Raw genomic sequence first — 23,485 nt, 5'->3', positions numbered from 1 at the left:
ACAGTTCCCAACTACACCATATCCCTAAGCGCTATGTCAAACCAACTATTAAACACCTCCAGGGATGGGGACTCCACCACCTCCCTGGGCAGCCCATTCCAGAGCCTAACAACCCGTTCTGGAAAGAAATGATTCCTAATATCTAGTCTAAACCTTCCGTGGCCATTCCCTCTTGTCCTATTGCTTATTACTTGGTTAAAGAGACTCATCCCCAGCTCTCTGCACCCTCCTTTCAGGTAGCTGTAGAGGGTGATGAGGTCTCCCCTCAGCCTCCTCTTCTCCAGACTAAACACCCCCAGTTCCCTCAGCCGCTCCTCGTACGACCTGTGCTCCAGACCCTGCACCAGCTCCGTTGCCCTCCTCTGGACATGCTCGAGTCATTCAATGTCCTTTTTGTAGTGAGGGGCCCAAAACCGAACACAGGAATTGAGGGGCGGCCTCACCAGTGCCGAGTACAGGGGTAAGATCCTTTCCCTGTCCCTGCTGGCCACGCTATTGCTGATGCAAGCCAGGAAGACAGCATTAAGTAGCTGAATAAGTATCCAAGATGGTCATCTAGCCAGAATGATTTGAAAAGGAACAGTTAAATTTAGTCCTCACATAAACACTGATTTCACCTTCCCGTTTGTTTGCATTATCTGCAAACTTTAGTCAAGTTACTTTCAACCTAAATAAATGTAGGGGAAAGACCACCACTGACTTGCCTCTGCAAGAACTTATATATTAATACTACAAACTGGAAATAAATTGTAAAAATCAGAAAAACTTCCTGCCCTATCTGTCACTGATTCCCCCTCATCTGTTTATTATGCATAAATTATTTCAACCTAAATGACATATCACAGATTTAACAATTGCAACAGGTACAGTCCCGAGGAACTATAAGAACTGAAGGAAATGGTAGGAATTACAGGAACTTGGAGAAGCCCTGGGAAATATCATGCTTCTGAAGCACCTCTCAGACATTTCTCTGAAGAGAGGTCTCCCTATTTGCTTGGAGAAGTAGGATGTCACTAGTCTAAATCACATGAGTCAACCTACTTGGTGTGATTTGACTCCAGTCCCTAGCCATCTCCTCTTTCCTTCTTATTTTTTCCAAGAAAAGGTTCACATGACAGTGCGCTTCAGTGGAAGCCTGAAGAAGCCCATGAAAGAATTTACAGTGGACACTTCCAAAGACGGATATGCAACACAAGCCATAGCCAGGACTTCCTTATTACAGTGACACAAAGAACAGGTAAAGAAAATTTTTTCTACCTCTGCAAACAACATCTAGTTAAAACTAGCACGTCATGCAGGTGCAGGTATGAAGCAGATTCTGAGAGGCACGTCTGTTTGATGTATTTCTAAATACATCTGCCAATTCAAAACACTATCATAAAAGCCAGCCACTCCCTCAGAAATACTTAAATGATCCTTACATATTGCTTTGGGTCCTTTTTATTACCGCTATTATCCAGTTTTGAGAAAAGCTATTTTGCATATGTTTTGAATTCTCCAGTGTTTACATAACAGCCATACTATACCTTAAATGTATCTTCACTGTTGGGATTAAACAGCAGGTGTTTCCCAGATCCCAAAATAATAGGACCAGAAGCTTTGTTTTCTCCGTAAGCATAAAGGGATACTGTTGCTGTTGTGCCAGCTGTTTCAAAATCCCCAGTGACTACAGCAATTTTCCAGTCTCCTTCTGTAAAGTGAAGAAGAAAATCAAAACGCTTTTATAACTGTTACTGATATGTCGCAAGTTACTTGAAAGATATAAATAAAAACAAAGTTTAGCCCAGGGACTGTAACTACTATGCACCTAAAAGGGAATGAGGAGAGGCAGTTGAAGATTGGCCAAATACCACATCATTCAAACTCATCTTAGGCAACTTGTGTAACTTTAAAGACTTAGAAGGTTTGCAGTGTACTAAAGCTGGAAATATGAACACAGAGCCTAATGAGATTTCTAGCAATAACCCTGTGGGTATCACAGAAAAAGCCCAACTTCCAGAATTTGTATTGTGACAACATGTATAACCAAGAAATGCAAGAGGAAAAAGTATCAAAGCATCCCAATTAAGTACAATCTCCTCTCATTTTATGTTGATGTGGCACATCAACAAGAGCTCTGTTTTCCTGGATAGATGCATGACATTGAGATTAGCATGAAAAAAAAAAAGGTTTTGGAAAAAATTCTGACACTAGACAAGGATTCTTTAGAAAATCATTTTATGTAAAGCTTCCCTGATACTAAAATGTCATCTCTGCTCCCATACAATGCACACAAGTTATGTGAATATCTGAATGCAGCTTAATATAAACCTTATTTTAAAAAAGAACAATTAATGATTGGAAAATGCATTTCTACATCTGAAAAGCAGGGATTGCATGCTCTCCACCCCTCTTTTGACAGCAGCTTTTGCCTGTATGAAGTAAGTTCCACTTAGTGACTTAGATTCATTCTGTTCAAGGCAAACAAGGAATGAAATACCCGCCCACAGTCATCTTATAAATAAATGCCACAGTGTACACTGCACTTTTGTTAATAGAAAGCTGTCTGGCAATGCCTGTTTGAATTAAATCTGTTGTTTTACAGAAGTACTTATGTTGGGCCAGCCCCATTATCTGTGTCAGGAATTTTGATCTCCTGTTTTCCACATTTTTGAGGTCTGGCTGTGATCTGGTTTTAGGAGGGGATAGATTTTTAAATACACATAAAGACACAGCTGGGAATTCAGAAAACAGCACTTGGTCTGATCAGTCAAACCTGGCCAGTAAGTTGAGGGAGGTGACTGTCCCCTCTGCTCCACTCTTGTAAGACCCCACCTGGAGTACTGTGTCCAGCTCTGGGGGGTCCCCAGCACAAGAAAGACACAGACCTGCTCGAGCAGGTCCAGAAGCCCATGAAAATGATTAGAGGGCTGGAGCACCGCTCCTGTGAAGGTTGTTGTTCAGCCTGAAGAAGAGAATGTTCCAGGGAGACTTTATTGCAGCTTTTCAATATATAAAGGGGGCTTATAAGAAAGGCAAAGACTTTTTATCAAGGCCTGCAGTGACAGCACAATGGGGAATGGTTTTAAACTGAAAGAGGGTAGATTTAGGTAGGACATAAGGAAGAAATGTTTTACAATAAGGGTTGTAAAACACCGGAACAGGTTGCCCAGAGTAGATGTGGATGCTCCATCTCCAGAAGTGTTCCAGGTCGGCCTGGATGGCGCTTTGAGTAACCTGATCTAGTGGAAGGTGTCCCTGCCCATGGTGGGAGGGGAAGGACTAGATGATCTTTTAAGATCTCTTCCAACCCAGACAATTCTATGATTCTATAAAGGAAGCAAACCATGCAATTTCCACTAAAAATTGTCAGACTCTAGCTTGTAACAAATTCTTTTGTGCCTTTGAAAATTTGCATCCTCACAGATTTCTCTATAGACCCACTTCCTTGACAAAAGAAACATAGCACCAGGCTACAAAAGAATCAGCATCAATTAGAAGGATGAAAAGCCTCTATATGCTGAAGGGTGAACAATAAGCATAAGGCAGGGGCTCCCTGTCCCACAGAAGACCTCATTTACCAAAAAAGTCAGCATCTTCTGTTTTTAAACAATATAATATTAATCCCTTAAAGACAAAGTTCCTTTGGACCATTTGGCTGGAAAATAATGACAATTCAAGTTAGAAGAGTTTATGAAGAATGCTGCAGACAAAGGGTAAAACATGACCCACTAGTCCTCCTAAAAATTCAAAACAAATATTCATTTTAAAGCAGGCAAAAGGTATTTTTTATGGACTTGTTCATTGTCTGATTTAGTGTACCTGAAGTGTTTCTGATGGCCTTTTCTATTCTATTATATTCTCCAAGTCTCTCTTTTGTGAAGCTATGCAGTTTCAAAACAATGCAGTTCGTGCTCTTGAGACTGTATGTTCTGGCTAGCTCAACTCCATCCTCCAAAGGATAAGTGTAGTATCAGTAAGCTATTTTGCACACAAGTACAATTCTCAAGGCAAAAAAGGGAATCCCCGTTCCCCAAAAAATAATAAAAAAGAGGTTTGGTTTGCACTTCTCTATATTGACTTTAAGGCTTTTTTTTTTTTTTTTTTTTTTTTTTTTTTGAACAGGAGAAAAATCCTAAAATTTCTAATCTCTTTGATGCCAGAAGTCCTCATTGCATTCCTGCATGCTTCTAAATAGAAATTGGAAACCGTAAATATTACAAACACAGAATTCTCTCTGTCTTTGGCACAAAAAGATGGGTATTTATTCTGATGAGGTAGAATAGCAATAGTTCCTTAATGACTGAAGAGGAATACACATTGAGGAGAAAAGTATACTGAAAAATGTGTAATGAAGTGACTTTTATTTAGCATACATGGACGAAAGGTGCAACCTGACACTAAGTATCCCTGGGGACATCAGAAAGTGGTACCTTACCACAGATGACTTTCTAGGATTTTTTTTTCTTTACTGGAATATTAGGAACAATACAATACAGAGAAAGCTCTACTTCCCAGAAAACAAGTCTGGTTTAAAAAAAAAAAAAAGCAGCAGCTCTATAGAATGAAAATTATGTATTATTAAAAGTTCATAGAAAAAAAATAAGTGAACGAATTCACTGATCAACCACTCAGCTAGGAATTGGAGCAGTTCCTGTAGGTGTGGGATACAGAACTTCAGGTCTCTTTCCCACTGTTCCATATTTCAGCAAGTGTTCCAAACAAGAGGCTATCTGGTGCATATGCTTTTGGCTACTTAGCTCTGATTGAGACATCTGCAACAAATCCACCTTGTTTTTTCATGAAACAGGTCTGGTTTTACAGAGGATAAGTTTTGTCAGTGACAAAGCTGACCACCTCTTCTGGACAACACAAAGACATGACTCTCCCAGGGTCAGGACGAGAGTGCTGTGAACAAAATACTCACTGCAAGACCAAGCTCACCCACATTGAAGATAATCTGTAAGATAACTTACTTTACTCCTGTTCTTCGTAAGCTTTTGTTAGGCTTATGGGGCAATTTTTATCTGCTGCAACTTTTGCTGTATGCGTCAACCACAGCTTAAATGACACAGCATAAAGATCCAGCTGTAGGTGTAGGAAGGACTAAACAGACCAATTTGAACTATGTAAAAGATCTCTAGGTGCAGGCCTTGTGGAAGCAAGACATGCAGAACAGCTAAGGCACAAAGAGTGATGGTCAGATAGAAAATTAATGTCTTCTGAAAAAGGCGTAGAAAGGGAGAACAACAAGGATACTTGTGATTCAAAATAAAGCTTATAACAGAGTGGGACTTTAAAATAACTTGTAAAATAACTGGATACAAATTTTATCAATTACTTGCCATAGGGACACTATTTAAGACAAGTATTTGAGTCTTCATTGATATCTTGATTGATATAATAAATTATGAATAAACATTTTCAAAATTTCTCCCAACAGCTTCTAAATTATTGTTCAATCTACAGCATCAAGTACTTCTCACAGCTGAGAAAATGTTATGTGTTATTAAGAAATGTAATTTAATCTGCACTGGTTGCAAGGACAGAAAAGTCAAGCTGAACAAATATGAAATCACAGGTAAAACAGAAAATTAAAAACTAATGGTGAGAACAAAACTATATATAGCTCAGAAGAAAGAATCATGGTTTAAAATGTTAACTATAAAAATTAAAATTAAGATATATCACCAATAGAAAACTATGAATTTTCAAACAGAGACAAAATTAACATTATGGAAAGAAAAAAGACAGAATAAAAAGAAAGCATAAACAAAGTGATTTATTGTTTAATTAAAATGTGAAGTTCAGAGTTTACTAAAATGTTCAGATAGTGTGTTGTAATTAATGTTTTAAAATAAATACAAACAGCAACAAATGTGTAAAGCAATTAGTTCTGAAACAGAAACAGTCTTCATTAAAGACAGAAGACTAGAGCAGAATTTACCATTTGCTTTCTCTTGCATTTTCAGCTGTTGATTTATTTGAAATTCTGGGGAAAAAAAAAAAAAAGAAAAAAAAAAAGAAAAAAGCAGTTAATAAATGATCTATCCTTTAACATTAAAGAAAAGGTTTGAAAGAAGAGATGAAAAAGGCATTCTGTGATTCTAGCTCATACAAGCAAACTTTCCTTCTCATTCATTCTCTCATTACTTTCTCACTATCACCTATGCCCATTATACAGTGCAAACACAAAGTGTATTCTCTCAGAAATATAATAAAGAAAGCCGCAAAATTGTTAGCTTTCATATTTAAATTCAACCCAGATTTCTACAGATGAAAAAATTACAAATTACTGATCTTAATTCCATAAACTTACAATAAACCTTACCTTGAGGGTGCAGCTCAATTTCTGAATGAATTACATCTTGTGACATAAATGGAAGCCACCTAAGAATAAGAAAGAAAATAAGAAAGCAGGTAGGAATCAATTTTAAATCCAGCATATTACCACATAACTGAATGAACCACATCTTATTTTCATACTGAATACATATTACAGCAAAGGGTCTCTACCTCTAAAATTTTAGTATTTGATTTGTTAAAGTAGAAATTATTTGACCCAGTGAAGAATTTAATTTGTGCAAATGTAAGAGCTGTGCCAGTAGAAAATATACCTGTCAGATTGACTCATGTAGCATGTCTGCACTTATTTGTATAGATAAACGGAAGAATATGGCAGAGAACTTTTTTTTTTTCAGTACTATGGATTGAGTGGTATGTATAATTTGTACATATCTATTGCATTATTTCTTGAAGTCAAAATTCAGCGCTAAAAACAAAGGTGGAACCAAATACTGCTCTTCCTTATTCTCCTACAAATTGAGGACAGATAAATGAATCTGAAAAAGTACAAATTAAGGCAAACACTAGTTAGGTTTCTTAGTCAAGTTCCTCTAGGGTATAGATAATTTTGAAACCTTTTCATTCAGAACATGGATTCCAAACTCTTTTAGCTTCCTCCTGCTTGGTAAAAAATCAGCTGGCTTTCTACAGGGGAAAAAAAAAAAAAATCAGCAAGTTTCTGGGGTGCTGTTTTTTATTTACTTGATCCACTTCCATGGACTCTCCAGGAATGACCTAAATCATTCAGTCTCCCATAAAGCCTGTTGGGAATCCAGTATCAACTGGGCAGGATGAGTCCAGAGCAGCTTTTGAAGTTTCCTGATTTTTTGTCTTGAAAACATTATCAGGCCAATTCATATAAGAACTAGTCCCTAAGATACAAATTTTGTTTTACTAGACAATTAGTTACTTATACTGCTTCTGCTAAAATCTCACCAAACAGGTATCTTCTGCAATCCTAAACCCTAAACAGTATCAGTTTGTAACTAACACTGCATAACTGAAATTTGAGAGCTGTTGGATGTTCAGAAACTAACATCAGATTTTTGAGTCACATAAAATGCTTATGTTTCCTTGCCTAAATGAGAAAAAAATACAGCATTTTGTTCATACCCCAGATCATAAAATATCAATGTAAAATAAAGCTGTGAGGCTGAAGATTAATAAAGAGATTTATGAAGAGCAAAAACTTCCCCCCCTGTCCTTGAATACAGCACAGTTTCAGCTTTACATTTTGGTCAAAGTGGAAGTTACCCCTGATCCCCACGACTGAACTATTTTAACCTTTTTTTAGTGACAGTGTTTCCTTGTAGAAAAGTTAGGAATGAAAATAAACGTCTCTCTTTCTTCTTGACAGTGTCTTTCACTGAAAATTCTTGCTGCAAAGTCCCTGACATGCATTGTTCCCAAGCTGTGTTGCCCTGACGTGCATCATCCCTGAGCTGTGTTGCCCACGGGAGGACAGCTAGCACACAGAGTTGATTTTTCACAACTGAGGTAGGAAGCTAGCCTGTTTTCTCTGTAGAACTTCCATTAGGAAATTTTACCTATATTTTTTTAGAAAGGTAGCAACCACAGCTAGCAAAAACAGTTGGTCTGCATCCAGATCTACTCCAGAGGAATCCTCAGTCTTGTACTACTTTTTAAAAACGTGCTACTGATTGAAGAAAGATCTCAATTTATCAAGGTGAGAGAACATCTTTATTATTGTTTTTGAGGATGTGACACTAAGAGTTGAAAGAAGCTATTCAAAGTTAGGTAAAAAATTCATAAAAATCTAGACAAAATAACTAGGCATCCTGCACTTATTAAATATTATTAATTAAATATTATTAATTCTAGTACCTAGTGTTTAGTGTCTAGTCACAGTGTTTATCTACACCTCCTTCATTTCACTCGAATGACTTTTGGGCATCACATTTGTCTCTCTAGCGGTGATGCTGTTCATAAAGAGAGTGAATGCTACTTCTGGATGGCAAATCTGTTTTCTTTCCCATTTAGAAATACACTTAATTTAGAACCTTTTTGGGTGCTTTATCTTTCCTTCCTGAATAGGTAAGTCACACTTTTAGCACTAATCCTTGCGTGATAAGGCTGCACTGTACAATCTAGTAAAACAGTCATAATATAAGCATTTAACCTTTGGTATGGACCATACAGCATATTAACTCAAGCAATCTGTTCTGAAACAACACACTGTGGATCTCCTGAAACTTCAAAATAATCCAAATTTGTTTCCCTGGAAAACTGATATTTAGTGCATTAGTTTGATTGGCATAATACTGTTAGTGATACATATTTAAGAATACCTTTTGCAATTGAAAACATATTCCAAGTTGTTCTCAGCTTCTCTGACAATGACTTTATCGCAGTACCAATACTGGGACTTGGCATTAGCCTCACAGCGCAACAGCACCTTCTGCAGTTCTCCAAGAGACACAGCTTTCACTTCAAAAGCACTGACCTAGAGACAGAGGAGACAGCACTCCACAATTTGCCGCCACCAAAATCAGTCTGAAAGTTTAAGTATTTTAAAAGCTTGATTAACTCCCACAATGTACAAAGACTCCCATTGTTTCTAGTGACAGCTGGACTGTATTCAGAGTGTTTGGATCTCAAAAGTTAAATTTGATTACGTATCAGAGTAAATGAGAAAACACAACTAAAATCAGACTGCAGTAATAATCCCAAATAAATTGGGGTTTCAGCCATCATTCAAAACACTGCACACAACCCTTCACTATTGTTTCAGTACCTTGCCATTTACAATTACTCTCCTCTAGGTAAGAACGGGTTAAAGCTATTATTTCCTTGGTTGCTATTCATTGAAGATACAGACTTCCTCATCTTTTTTTCTTTTTGGTCTCGCCTCCTCTATTTACATTTTATTCTGCTGGAAGAGACTGAAACCTAACATGCCACTTTCCCCTTGTTATTCATTTTGGCTTGAGCTTACAGTTGGCAAAGCTTGTTTTCATAGGAGCACGAAGCTGATCAGGTTAAAGGTTCAGGTTGGTAATTTTCCGTCACAGTAAAAAAGCATATAGCTCTCTCTCTAAATGTAACGGTCCAGGTCACACTTCTCAGTAAAAGGAAAATGAAGGAAAGAACTACACGGGAAAATTCATATCCGTAAAGTTCTCAGTCCTTAGCAAATGGCAGAATTGAGACTGCCTGTGTGACTTCAGTTCTCCCTTGTGTATATGTAATATATGAACACAAGCTATTCTCTCTGAAGGATCCCTGCCTCAAATTGTGCACAGGCAGGACTGCAGCTTTTTAATACTTCTTTTTATCTTTATTATCATGATGACTCCATGCATTATTTACTGCAACCACCCAAACAGTTCAGTGAAGCAGAACTAATTTCCCCAGTGACTTCACTTTTGCACTTTTTCCACAGTGCCCCACTGAAACACTGAAATCTGTTTTTCAAAAGGCCATCTGCATAATCTTCCATTTTACCTATATAGTTAAAGCACAGAGATTATTGCCAAAGCCGACAAAAATGCAAAATAGTTTGGGTGCTTAACTGAGAAACAGAGGGGTTAATTTACTGCATATTTAGCATTTCAAAGAGCTTACTAGGTGCAGAGCAGAATTCTCTTTGAATAAACCTTAGTTACACCTACGGTTGCTCCGAAAATTAAAATGGTTATGCAGCAAAACTGAAGCATACAAAAAGTGCTCACTCAAGGAAGCTTAACTTTAAGTGATTTGCCCAATATCATGTAGAATATCTATGCCAGGGATAAAATCAAGTTGTTTGAGTCAGCATTCAACTGCCTCTGTCATTAAATTATACATCCCAGGCCCTGCTCTGCTGCTCTGTACAATCCACTGTCTTGTCCAACTATTTCCATAACAAAGCACACTTTGAACCATCCCCTTTAGCCCCTGTATAAATAATATGCTGAATTTACTATCAGTCTGGCTAGAATAATCCCCCCAGAAAACTCCACTTAAATTCTGAATTTCAATTTGAATAGAACTTTATATCTCATACATTAGTAATGGTGTAAAATATCTATTTTAAAATAGTACAGATACCTCTGAAGTCTCCCAATGGGTTATTGCCATGCTTAATATTTTAGATATCACTTTTTATTTTGTAATAAAGTGTTCTCTAACAGCTTGACACCATTTGTTAGACATACAAGCGTTAATTCTCAATAGCGCACAAAGGAAGAAACAGGCTTAATAGAAGGTCATAAGAAGGCTAGTGGCAGAGCTAAGATTAAATTCAGTAGTTCCAGAAATTCAACCATATGCTACTGCAGAAAATTAGGATGATGTATATTTTACTTATGGAGAAGATAGGAGGTAATTGAAAGAAATATGAATTTAAATCTGCCCTGTATTAACCATAATAATATGCAATTATACATTAAAATACATAACAAACAGTCCTGCTAAGATCTGAAATCACAAAAAATTTCTGTGTACTTATTTGGAGCCAGCTCTAACTCATTATACCTTAACAGAATATGTTTTAAATTCATAGGCAGCTCTTCTCATCATCCTAGGGGGGTTCATCACATCATTTTTCTTCCCCTTTTCCCACCTGTGTTTTCACACATTCCAGTCATTCCTGAATCAGTAAAAAATTATTTTCTTTAGTTCTTAAAAATTATTTTTCTAAACCTCTGTGATCTTTTTTTTAGGATCTTGTTAAGACCTGTAAAATTACTTAGTTATATTATATGGCTAAGCAAACTGATTTTCAGACTTACCATTCCTTTCTGAAATGTCACTGGTATTCCAGATTTATGCAGAAGTCTTAGACCAGAATCTCCTCTTTTTCCATAGATACACAGATAAACTGCAGAGTCTGTATCAGCTTGCTCCAAGTCACCAGTGTAGACATAAACATGGTATAAAACAACTTCCAAAAATAACCAAAAGAAGAAAATAGAAGTTATGTGTAATCATAAATAATTTTACTCACTATTCTACCTTAGTGGAAACAATGCCAGCAACTTTGATTTACAAATAATTTTCTGGAATATATTCTCCAGAAATCAGTCTATCTTTTTTTTTTAAGATTGCTAAAGCCACATTTATGAATGTAAAGCAAATGAACTATAATTTAGATTACATTCATAGTGAAAACCAGGCAACCAACATATATGTGACTGTGCAACTGAAGTACACACATACTTGGGTAGATAGGCTTTCCAGCTTCCACTACTGAAAGTTCACAGAGAAAATCTCTGTCATCCCGATTCTTTGACAACCATGTGTTTGCTGGAAAATTCTGTGTTTTCTTGCTCTTTAGATGTTGCAGTGTCACCTAGAGAAGAAGCAATTCCAACTATGACTCAATTCACTCTTTCCAGTGCTTTGCTTCTCAAGAACAAAACATATTTTTCTACATCTTTTCTTCTATCTCAGAGAACAATAGTACGATCAGTAAATATGACATACAAAATTTCAGTATGAAAACATTTTTATTTTGGCCGCTACTTAGCAACTTGACTCTTCACTAGAGAGGATCTTTATTCACACTCATAGTATTGCAGATGAAACTGCCAGGCTCTATTCCTTGAATATGCCTTGGACTTTAAAACAAAACCATAATTGAAATTTCCTTTTTTGCCATAAGAAATGTCATTAATTCTGATTTCTGTCAGTGAACCACCTCTATGTAACACTGTTTGGAGTACTGAAGACTGAAAACTTTCTGATAAGTGAGGTTAGGTTAGACTGAGCTTTTGGAAAATGTGGCAAGATTGTCATTAAAACGAAAACAGAATGAAACTTATCATCTATATCCTTTGGCAAGGAGAGGATATCTTGAAATACTAAAACAATTTGTATGGACCTGCTGGAGTGAGTCCAGAGGTGGGCCACGGAGCTGATCAGGGGGCTGGAGCACCTCTCCTATAGACAGGCTGAGAGTTGGGGTTGTTCAGCCTGGAGAAGAGAAGGCTCTGGAGACACCTTCCAGTACCTAAAGGGGGCTACAGGAAAGATGGGGAGGGACTCTTGATCAGGGAGTGTAGTGATAGGACAAGGGGTAATGGCTTTAAATGGAACGAAGGAAGATTTAGATTAGATATAAGGAAGAAATTCTTTACTGTGAGGGTGCTGAGGCACTGGCACAGGTTGCCCAGAGAGGTTGTGGCTGCCCCCTCCCTGGCAGTGTTCAAGGCCAGGCTGGATGGGGCTGTGAGCAACCTGGTCTAGTGGAAGGTGTCCCTGCCCATGGCAGTGGGGCTGGAACTAAATGATCATTAAGGTCCCTACCAACCTAAACCATTCTATGTTTCTGTGATTATATTTGGCTTTTCTACAGCAGAACAAAAGATAACTTGGGTAACAGTACCCTCTATTTATTCCTCTGAAGAGAGTTAGAATTCAAATTCTTAAGTTTTTTGCCACTGTACCTTATGATTGCTGTTTTACTTGTAACTTTCCTGTAACTCAAGCAGTCTATCCTTTTATGCAAGCAGTTTTTCTTGGTCTTGAATTATAACAATGCTTACTCATGTTTTTTCCATACACATTCGTAGTGCCAAAAAAAAATATTTCTGCAGTTGTGTTTTGAATGCGCATATAGTATGCATAAGCCTTGCAAACATAATTATGAAAACAATATTCACACTCAGATTCTAACACTTAGGAAATCAGGACAATATTTATCTCACTTTTCCAATAAATTACTATTTTAAGTAAAATAAACACCTCTTTTAACACCAAAGCATGTATTTATTCTAACATTAAATAATTCCATAGCAGCAGTTCTTAATCTTTAATGTTTATTGGCAGAGCTCCCCCTGCTGATTCATAACAATCGCAAATATTAACTACTTTGTCAGAAAAACACAGCTTTCAAACTGTTGGGGTTTTTTTTATTTCTGTGAAAAGAAATATTTGAAATCCAGGGTTACCCTATGAAATTTGGACCAAAATATTAATGAAATACTTTTTAACCACAAAGATGGAAAGCAAGATTCCTGTAAACAAGTAACTGAAATATTTAGCTGTACAGTTACGGTTAAGGCCTTTGGGTTAATGTCAAAATCTCTTATTACTGTGTAATTCTGGTTGTCTAAATCAGACTTTTTAAGATTAATTAAAGGCTGAAGGATAAGCTTCTGTCTTTTGCAGATTCAAAATAAGAAAGGGAAGACAAATACTTATGTGCAATTCTGAAATAAGCCTTACATGAGGGTCAGTGTTAGCAAGAATTTAGTATGAATTTAGTCTGGTGAACATCCTTAAATATCATGAGAAAAACAGAGTTAAAACAGAAGCAGAAAACAAGAATTCATTCACCAAATTGAAAAATACAGCAGTTTCTTTTTCCCTGAAAACAGTTGTAATTGTGAGCTCTGTTTGGGCCAATTAGGACTAGCTTACTCTTAACCAAACTTTGTTTATTCTTCACATGTACTCATCATGGGATAACTGTTGCTCCATTATTTTCAATTTTTCAAATCTGGAATTTATATCTAGAGTCTCCCTAACAGACACTGAAGAGTACAGAAGTTTTCAGAAAGCAAAACTTGGTAGAATCCATCAGTACACTAAAATTGGTATCCATGCACTACATGAATTAGGAATAATTGAAGGATAATGCTACTTATTTCCAGCTCTCAGGAGATGGACTGTACCAGTGCTTTTGTCATTCCTAAAGCAACCTAAGAAGACAAAGCAATAAGAACGTATCACAAGCAGCATTTTTTGATTTATGAAGCTGTGGCTTCATGAGAAGATGGGCTTTTAGTTCATATAAAAATTAAAGCACAAGAAAATCACCATAAAAAAATCTCACCCTTTGTAAGTGCCACTCTGATTGTTCAGTCAGTAATTCATCAAGTTCAATTCTTATTTTGTAGATATTCCCAATGCTTTTTAGTTTAACCTGAATAAAGCCAGAACAATATAACATACACATTCAGATAAAAATATGTATAACATACACTTTAAACTTGCGTGGTAGAGGCTGCATGCTGACTAAATTAGGCCATGCCTTTCAAACTAACACTGTATCCAATTTGTGATTAAAAGACATTTTGGTCTATCTCCCACACATATAGAAGAAGCAGTATCCTAACGGCAAGCACAGGCCTATGAATTCTATGCTTAAAACTGTGACAGCCTTCAGGACATCTTGCAAAGAACCCCATAAACTTTAAACATTTCCCTTCCCGTATTTTCAATCATCACATGTGAAATAACTCAAAAAATATAGTTATCATTTCTGCATATTTTGCCATTGGTTCAATTTGAGCTATATTTCTGGAAAAAATATAGCTACATCACAAGTGGGAAAAAAACAATTATACATAAATCTTCATTTTTATCTTTACAACTCGTTCCAGATTTCTCTGAACCACTGTAGTTTCTGAGTATACCGGAACAGCACTCAGCATTTGACTGGCAGATTTTGGATTATGGGATCCAGAAAAGAGACTGTTTCTGTTTTGTCTAAGCAGATTTCTGTCTGAGCCCTGGTTTGACAAGATTATAGTCTAGTGAAATCACAGTGCTTGCCAGAGAAATGATATGGCAGATAATTGAACTCTTCAAAGTTTGAAAAGTAAAAAAAAGTTGATGGGGGCCATTCATGAGAGAAATGTGGAATAAAAAATTAAATACACTAAACCACAGGTCTCAAATCTTTCATAATGCAGCACAGCAACATGACTATAAACTCTAGCATGTCAAAGAGAAGGATATAAAAATTTTGGAGACCTTCTTTAAGTTTGCAAAAGCCAGCAGAACATCTGCAAAACTGTGATACTACCTTTGCTTTCTATGATTTTCATTCATATGCACTTTCAAGCATTATACATGCTCTTATGAAATCTACTCTATGCAACCCTATACTATCCCACATATCTGGGGTTTATTTAAAGTTTAACCGTTATTTAAAGTGAACATAAATCATTTTAGATCATTAGTAAGTACATTATCATATTATTCCTCAAATAATAATTCTATTCATTAAAGGTTAGAAAAAGCCTATTCCAATCCATCATTTACATCCAAAAAAAAGCTACTTACACTGTACAAAAATTTTCATTCTATTAGAAACACCTACTAGTGTGTTATCCACTCCTCCTCTAACTTCCTTAATAAAAAGTCCTCTTTTCAGAGGTCAGAATTACCTCAGTTTCTGTATCACCTTTTAGATGTCTCTTTGTGCTTTTGTATACAAAACTTTTACATTATAGTCACAGTGTTACCATGCTTGAGTCAAAGATTTCTAGAATCAGACAACTTTTACCCTTGTTTTCCCTAACATTGAAATGCACTCAGCAAATCATAATGGTTGCTTGAGAAAGAATCTGAGGAATTCACACCTGTACTTACACTGGTATATTTGCTACATGAACCTGCACATAATTTTCAAAATAAATGCTAGCTCCAGGCTTGCAACATTGATGTGGCAATACGGTTCCTGTCTTTTTCATCAGTTTAAGAAAACAGCTTTGTTCTGTGGAGTCAGATTCTGACATTCTTGCTTACGCTGCATAATATTTCCCTCTATAAGTAGTCATCTTAGAGGTAACTTGGAGTCTCTGGGATTAAAGCAGCAGTAAAGTAAGGTCATGTACACAGCTTGACTGAAAAAAATAACTGTTGTCATTTCCCACATTTCACAAACCAATCACCCTACTTATCAAGTAATGTGAGATACTCTCTTCTCATTCACAGAGCTGGTGTTCACAGTGTTGTCATGTTGTCTGTTTATAATAATTAATCCCTTTTCAGGACTTTGGTTTTTAAAAAAATTACATCATCATTTCATGTATCAATATAAAACATAAATGTAGTGAACTTTGCAGAATCCAAAGAGTGACTTCAGTCTAAAACAAGCAGAAGTCTCCTAGAAGGAACCCCCTGGTATCCTCTTTGATTTTTCTCAGGCACAGTTTTAGGATTAAACAGACAGTGAATACTCATATGGGTAAGTTAAGAGACGAAAGCCCACATATGAATGTTTTTTATTTCTCAAGATAGTTCTGCATGAGTTCTTCATAGTTGTGCATACTACTGATAAAGGTTAAAGAACACTGACTTTAAATTGCCTGATTATTACAGGCTTTCTGAAGCTGGGTTGTTGTTTGTTTGTTTTTTTTTTCCTAGAACTCCTGGCTAGAGCTATGATTAAGTTGATTATTTTACAAAACAAAATTTGTTCTCTTCTGCTCTAAAAAATATCAGTGAAATCATATCAAGCTCAAAGATATAAATGATATAAAAGAAGATTTAATTATTTTTAAGCCTTGCATTCCTATCCTCATTTCAAGACTTATCCTGCTAAATATGTACAGGATAAAGTTTAAAGGGGGGAAAAAAAAAAAAAAAAAAGAGCTCTTACTCATAGGCTTTTTCTTTGTGGATTTATCTACTGCAGACTAAAGAGTGAAAAGCACTTTGGTGACATTTGCTGTTTCATGCCTGAAAGTAATAGTGTCAGCATGATGTAAAGAATCATACTAACAGCCCCAGGTGCTGAGAGAAAGATTCTGCTCTCTCACAAGATCAATATCCACAGCGCACAGCCATAATGGGCAATATCTATATTAGAGAAGAAAAATTGGTCCATCTCTTAAGAATGTATGGATTACCATTGCAAACATGCCATTACCCAACATTGCTTATAAATTATTCATTAATTAGGAGAACAGGATTCCCCGTGGATCAAAATATATAGCCTACATGCTTAGAAAATGTACATTACAGTTGGTTATCTTCCTGCCTATGCCATATTCATAGACAGTATTATTAATAGTATTGACAATAAAGATCTTGATTTGTGCCAAGTTTGTATTAGAAGAGTTGGTTAGTGCAGAAAACAATTTGTACAAAATGTGAAAAATATAACTACTCCTTCAATTAGTTGAAGAAGGCAATACATTCCATGCACCTGAGACATTTAAGAAAAAAAGACATTTTAGCCACTTTGGTAGTTTCAGCCTAAAAAGATATAATTTCCTTATTACAATACAGATGGGGTTATTCTTGAATAATAGCTGAACTCGTTGTGTTTTCATGACATGATAACATGTAGGTTTTATTGGGCTCTTAGTAATTCCATAGGTAAAGCTTCTGACATTTCAGCTATTTATCATATGGCAGCTTAAAAAACGGGTTTCTTCCTTAACTGAAACAGTTCCACAGCATACATTTTATAGTATGCCTGGAAAACTGTATGCATGAAGATTTCATTATTAAAGATCGCTACATGCTATACAAGTCTTACATCAGACATAGTTTGTTTAGGAGTGGATAGTTTCTAAGGCTACTTTCAAATCAATTACCTTAAAGAAATCAATTCACTCCTGCAGTTGCCCCATTTGAGCTACTATTATGAGGGAGAGGGGGTTAAAAGAAAGAGCATTTCCTCTGTTGCTAACTATATGCACCAAGCTGATTTCATTCAGAATTCATAGAGATTAGATAGAGATTTATTGTATGCAGTAAACACAGGAGAAAAACATTTTTTCTTTTCACATGACAGAATAATCTTTGGAAAGATACACATTAAAGTAATGTTCTTAGCCTTCATTAGCTACCTGAAATTCATCCTCCTGCCAGGGAAGAAACAGTTGCTTTCTGTTGTCCTTGCCAAGAGTTATTGGTCCAGCTACTCCTCTGTCTCCATATATCCAGAGAACGACATTTGCTTCAGTTCCTGCCAGCATTGACACTTTCCATTCATCATCTGAAGGAAGGGGACACTCACCACCTTGGGAATTTCTCATTTCCTCTGTGAAATACAGAACATTAGTGGGAGATGAAAATCGACATGAAACTGCCAGTCGCTGTTGTAACTTCAGCACATAAGGAGACCATAACGGAGAAGGGACTGTATTTTTTCATGGCAAGGGAGATAGTCTGAAAAGATTGATTTATGTTTCTTGTCTAGACCAAAAATGTACAGATTAGTTGAACTACAAGAATCAACTGGAAAAGAGCAAGTATTTCTCACATGCACTACCATCATCTTATTCTTTTTAAACATTCTGGTGTAGGATAAGGATGCTATGATACAGACCTATGGCCATTAAATTGACATTTCTAGTTCCTTAACCTGACATTTAGAAATGAGTAGAATTACTTGTAAAAACTCCTCTAATGCCTTGTGTTGGGACATAATTAGCAGAATCACATGCCTAGGAATAAAGACAATTTTCACTTCAAATGAAAAAAATTATTCAGGAAATCAACTTTCTTCAAGTTGAATATTAATTAAGTACTGTAAAATACTCAAAAAAGAGCACAATATATCCACGCCCAACCATTCTTATGCATACAGTGCCAGCATTTGGGCTAAGGGAGGTTCTGCATGAATGAGAAAATAGCAGCACAACACCACTTTATGAATAAATTTCACAGCTTTAATGACTGAGCAAATATAATTTTGGAAAACATATTTCACTTTAGAATAGCACCTAGTGATCTTTCATCGACCCTTGAGAGAAAATAAATAGATACAAAAAAATATATCTGGAGATGTCAAATGACACCTCTGCACATGAGTTATTAAAAAATAGACTCACTGGGGATAAAGGAATTTAGTTTTGAGTATGCTAATCAAAGTAGATTTAAAAAACATCAGATATCTGGAACAATACTTCTCAGTAATGGGACCATGAAGTCCTCTTGAAAAGAGGGAGTCCTTGCCCCAAGAATCTATAACCTGTTCTGACATAAGAGGCAGCTATAAACCCTAAATTTGAAAAGATGAACCAACACATTATCTATATATACACCATGTCCTGCAGGGCTTCCCAAACTGCTCTTCATGAGGCCTTTTCATGCGACTGCAAAGAGACTTTTTAATATGCTAACCATAATTATAATCAGTGCTGCACATTAATTTTCTTTTTGTATCCCCCAGCTCAGTTTTCATCTATTAAATAGCTTTCTATGAGCCAAAGTTTTGGAAGCCAGAGGTTCCAAACATGTAATGGAATTCACTTACAATTTTGCAGAATTCATAAACAGCCACTGATATGGATTTGCTGAAGTATTCCCAATGCATCACTATATATGTTCCTATTGCACTACATACCTTGCTATCAGTGCCCTTTGCTTTTGTATTGGTTTGATTAAAATACTGTACTGTGTTTCTCTGGGATGGAGTTTTTTCCCCTCACTTATTAAACTGACTTTACCTCAAAGGGAAAAAACAGGAAAAAAAAAAAAAAAAAAAAAAAAAAAAAAAAAAAAAGCGCGATGCAAAAGCAATCACTCACCACCATCAGATTGATGCCCAGCTAGTCCCCGAGGAACAACTACTTTGGAAAAACTCCCCTTCAGTTTTATTGCTGAGCATGACAATATATGGTATGGAGTATCTCCTTGGTCAGTCAGGGCCAGCTGTCCTGGATGTGTCGTGTCCCGTCCCGTCCCGTCCCCCCCCCACACACACACACGCAGAGTGCAGTGAGAAACAGAGACGGACTCAGTGCTGTGCAAGTGCTGCTCAGCAACAGCTAGAACATTGGTATGTTATCAACACTGCATTGCTCACCAGGCTGAAACACAGCACCAGACAGACTGCTATGAAGAAAATTAAGTCCGTCCCAGCCAAGGCCAGTACAAATACTAAAAAAAATAAAGCAATACCTATGACAGAAATTTGCAAAATTTATCTCACTGTGCTTTGTTGTTGTCATTGAACTATAAGTTTGAAGGCAAAGTGAAAACCAGTTTTGAATCCTTGAGACTTGCTTCTTAATAAACTCCCATGAGGAACAAATTCCACATCCTGCTGAAACATCACTGGAGCAAATTGGGTATGGGAAGAAGGATCAGTTCAATACTGGGACATGGTCCTGATCTTCCCTTTAAATTCCCTCAAATGTCAGTTTTAGGATACTAAATAAACACTTTTTTTCCTAAAAGTTGTACTCAAAAAGGAATTATATAGTTGCTTGAATCATCAGGTTGTCCTATAGGTTAAATCAACATGGTTACTAAAGCACCGAACCTGAATTATGATCTACTAGCATTGAGCTCTTAACAGATGCGAAATAATTGCACAAGGAATTGCAAAGAAATTAGGATCCAGTACAAAGTTCTATAATAAATAAGGACTAACTTCTGGAATCAGTGGAAATTTCAGCCCTGGTAAAGACTAAAATTTGGTTAATCTATTTTTAAGAAGTTCAGAACTGTAGTAGTATGACTGTTAGAGCAGTGCTTCTAACAGTAGTAGTATGACTTTGGAATGGTTATGGTCATTTAGAAATAGTCAATAGTGTCATAATAATCACTGTTATTGTATTCTTCAACATGACTGAGAGCAAGTTATTCTGAAAGAAAAAAGAAAATACACACATAAGAAATAAAGCAAAAGGCAAACATCTTACATTTACCTGAATAAAAACTTAATTACACTTGTCTTTCAATGACTAAATTAACAGAACTATAGAAAAGTACTTGCTTTGGTATAATAAATATTTTTGAGAACTTGACTATAGAACTTTCTGTAACTGTAGTTACCCAGCTCCTCACCTGTAACTTTGAATGCTAGAGTTGCTTCCAGCTGTCTAAAACCACATTTTTCTTACAGCAAAGAGATGAAAAAAGATGAAAATTTTCACAAAGTACACAGGTATTCAAGAAGCATAAGGAAGCCCAGGCCACTCCATATGCTTAGCAGAATTCCAAGTTTGGGCTGTTGCTGCCCAAAGCAGCTGCTGCAACCTCAAACTACCACCTCTTGAAAATTATTACAATGCACAAACAATTCACAGGCTTGGAATGCTTTTTGCTTCATAATTTACTGGTCCTTCTTACAAATAGAAATCAGTGGCATTGATTTGCTACAGGCTAAAAATATTCCAGGCTGAAAAGAGGATTTAATGGTTACCGCACATTAGTCATGGGACTTTACATACTTCATGACACCGTGCTGTAAATCTATTGAGACAAAAATTCATTCTGATAGGTCTGCATGAGAACGATGATGTCACAATCCTTCACACTGTTGTATAAAAATAGCTTTAATTTTTATTTACTTATCCTAAATCTAAAGCAAAACCAAAATTATCTTGTCCCAGAAGATCATATGATTGTGTCTTTTGAAATGAACCGTCAGAAACATTAATCTCGAGAGCACAAACTTCAAATTAAAGTTGATGCATTATTATTACACCTTTTTATATCACCATTTCCAGTGTAAACCAACTGGAAATGAGATCAGATTTTATTTACATCTTCTTTTCTCTTTTAAGTAAAATATATTAAAAATTAATAGTAACTAACAGTATTCCAGGCATACAGGAAAGGAACGTGGGGGGTATAGAAGTCATTTCTCAGAGACACATTTTTTTAATACCAAACCACAAATATGTTCCCAATATCACAGACTGTGTCTGTGTCATGGAAGCTAATAAAGTCTCTCCCTTCCTTTCACTGGCACACACAGGCATATTTTCACTACTGAAATTTAAACATGATTTGGGAAACATAAGGAACAAGCAAAGAGGAAATCTCCAGTACCAAGTCATTTGGGAAATGTCATAAGATTCTTGCATGCTTGATAGCTGATACATAATAGGACACAAGTCTATATTTTCAGCAAGGCTGTTGATTTTGGCTTGCTTTTCCAACTGGTAACAGAAGAGTAAAAAGGAGTTTAAAAATGCCCACAATTTTTAGTTTGAGTTCTTAGTGTCTTCTGCTTCATCTCCTTTATCCCTAGACTCTGTGGTCCTCTAACCATATATATATATATTTCCCTCTGTTTTGGGCAGCACATTTGATCAGTCTTGAGTCTGTAACATGTTGTCTTGCATGCATTTTAGCTGACTTGTCTCTGACACTCACTCTAAAATCTCCATCCTGTGAAATATTACATAGAAGATGGGACATAGCATCATCCTTGTGCAGTGAAAGAAGTTTCTTGAGGAACAGAGAACTCACATTGCAAAATGAGAAGCCTCAATTACTTTAGCACAGTTTTAATTTTAATTAATCCTAAATCAATTATTTATGAAAACCACCACCAAAACACAGCTACTGATTAGCAGACACAGACATAAAAAGATGACTGCCTGGTCAGTCTAAGGGTTAATCTGCTCTGAGTTTAGATGCTAAGCATATTGCTGGATTGTACACTCAACACAAACATCACCCTTTTTTGAATGTTAACTGGAAGTGAAAAAAGGCAAATGAGTATTTAATGAATACCAGTTTAAAATTTAAGTCTCAGCTCTACATGTCACAAGTCAGTTACCTTTAAAGTATTCTAAGTGAAAATATCTACTAAAAATTAGCATTTTCTTTGAAGGATAGAGTAACTTTGATATTTCTATTCATTTTGCATAAGCAGAGTCCACATTTATGAATGTCAGAAGTACTTCTTACAAAGCGTTATAGACTCTGTGTAACCAATTTCATGGCAGATATTGCTTCTATAAAAGGATCCTTTGTATCCAACCCTAAAACATCCAGCTTCTTTGAAAACAGGTTTGATGGCTCATGTATTGTTGCCAAAGGTTTCAAATACAACATATCTCACCAGTTGCTGACAACTCACAACACTTTGGGAAGGCTTTATGACACAATGATACAACATGAAGTCTGATAGATTAGGAAAGGAAAGTGAGTGTTTTAAGCTAAGAATATAAACAACATTGCCAGAAACAATTAACAGCAATTAATAATAATAATAATAATCCACACCTATGCCTTGAATTTAACCAGGATACTTTGGTTCAACTGTATTTATTTAAAATCCTTCTTGATTCTTCATATTAGACTCTATGAACAAGTATGTTATGTTTGATGTCTTGTTCACATTTGCCAGACTTTTCAGGTACACTTTGAAATAGCAGTCCGAGGACAGAGCTCAAAACCAAATCAGCAACCCACTTGAATTATTTCCTACATTAATGCCTTTGGAACCACCTCTAGCTGACTAAACAAGTCTCCCATAGTGGAAGCTTGAATATAATCTTGTTTCTAAAGCTCACTCAAGATAACAGATATTTTTCCACCATGTGAATATGCCTCAATTTACTGTGTGGAGCTCAGTAGTTTCCGTTTATCCCATCTGCTTTTCATGGTGATATGACACAATTCAGTCTGTGCAGACAGGGTCCTTGGATGCATTGAAATAAAAGAGAGTCAGGAAGCAAACATGATCATTCTGACTCCTTGAGGGATGTATCATTCCCTCAGCCAT

General features: G+C 36.2%; 1 protein-coding gene across 1 annotated transcript in view; it reads right to left on the bottom strand.

Annotated features, from left to right (window-relative positions):
• Positions 1-23,485, bottom strand: part of LOC113477320 (lipoxygenase homology domain-containing protein 1-like) — a 159,821-nt gene that overhangs the window by 111,468 nt on the left and 24,868 nt on the right. The window contains exons 15-22 of the mRNA XM_026843568.1: positions 17,859-18,052; positions 14,105-14,194; positions 11,485-11,617; positions 11,058-11,209; positions 8,634-8,788; positions 6,311-6,369; positions 5,927-5,971; positions 1,527-1,690 (exon numbers count right to left, since the gene is read on the bottom strand). Coding sequence (XP_026699369.1) covers positions 1,527-1,690; positions 5,927-5,971; positions 6,311-6,369; positions 8,634-8,788; positions 11,058-11,209; positions 11,485-11,617; positions 14,105-14,194; positions 17,859-18,052 — 992 coding nt within the window. The remainder of the gene's footprint in view (positions 1-1,526; positions 1,691-5,926; positions 5,972-6,310; positions 6,370-8,633; positions 8,789-11,057; positions 11,210-11,484; positions 11,618-14,104; positions 14,195-17,858; positions 18,053-23,485) is intronic.

The sequence above is a fragment of the Athene cunicularia genome (assembly GCF_003259725.1).
Source record: "Athene cunicularia isolate RWA chromosome 2 unlocalized genomic scaffold, athCun1 chr2_part1, whole genome shotgun sequence".
Classification (NCBI taxonomy): domain Eukaryota; kingdom Metazoa; phylum Chordata; class Aves; order Strigiformes; family Strigidae; genus Athene; species Athene cunicularia.
This window is presented reverse-complemented; position numbering and strand designations above follow the sequence as displayed.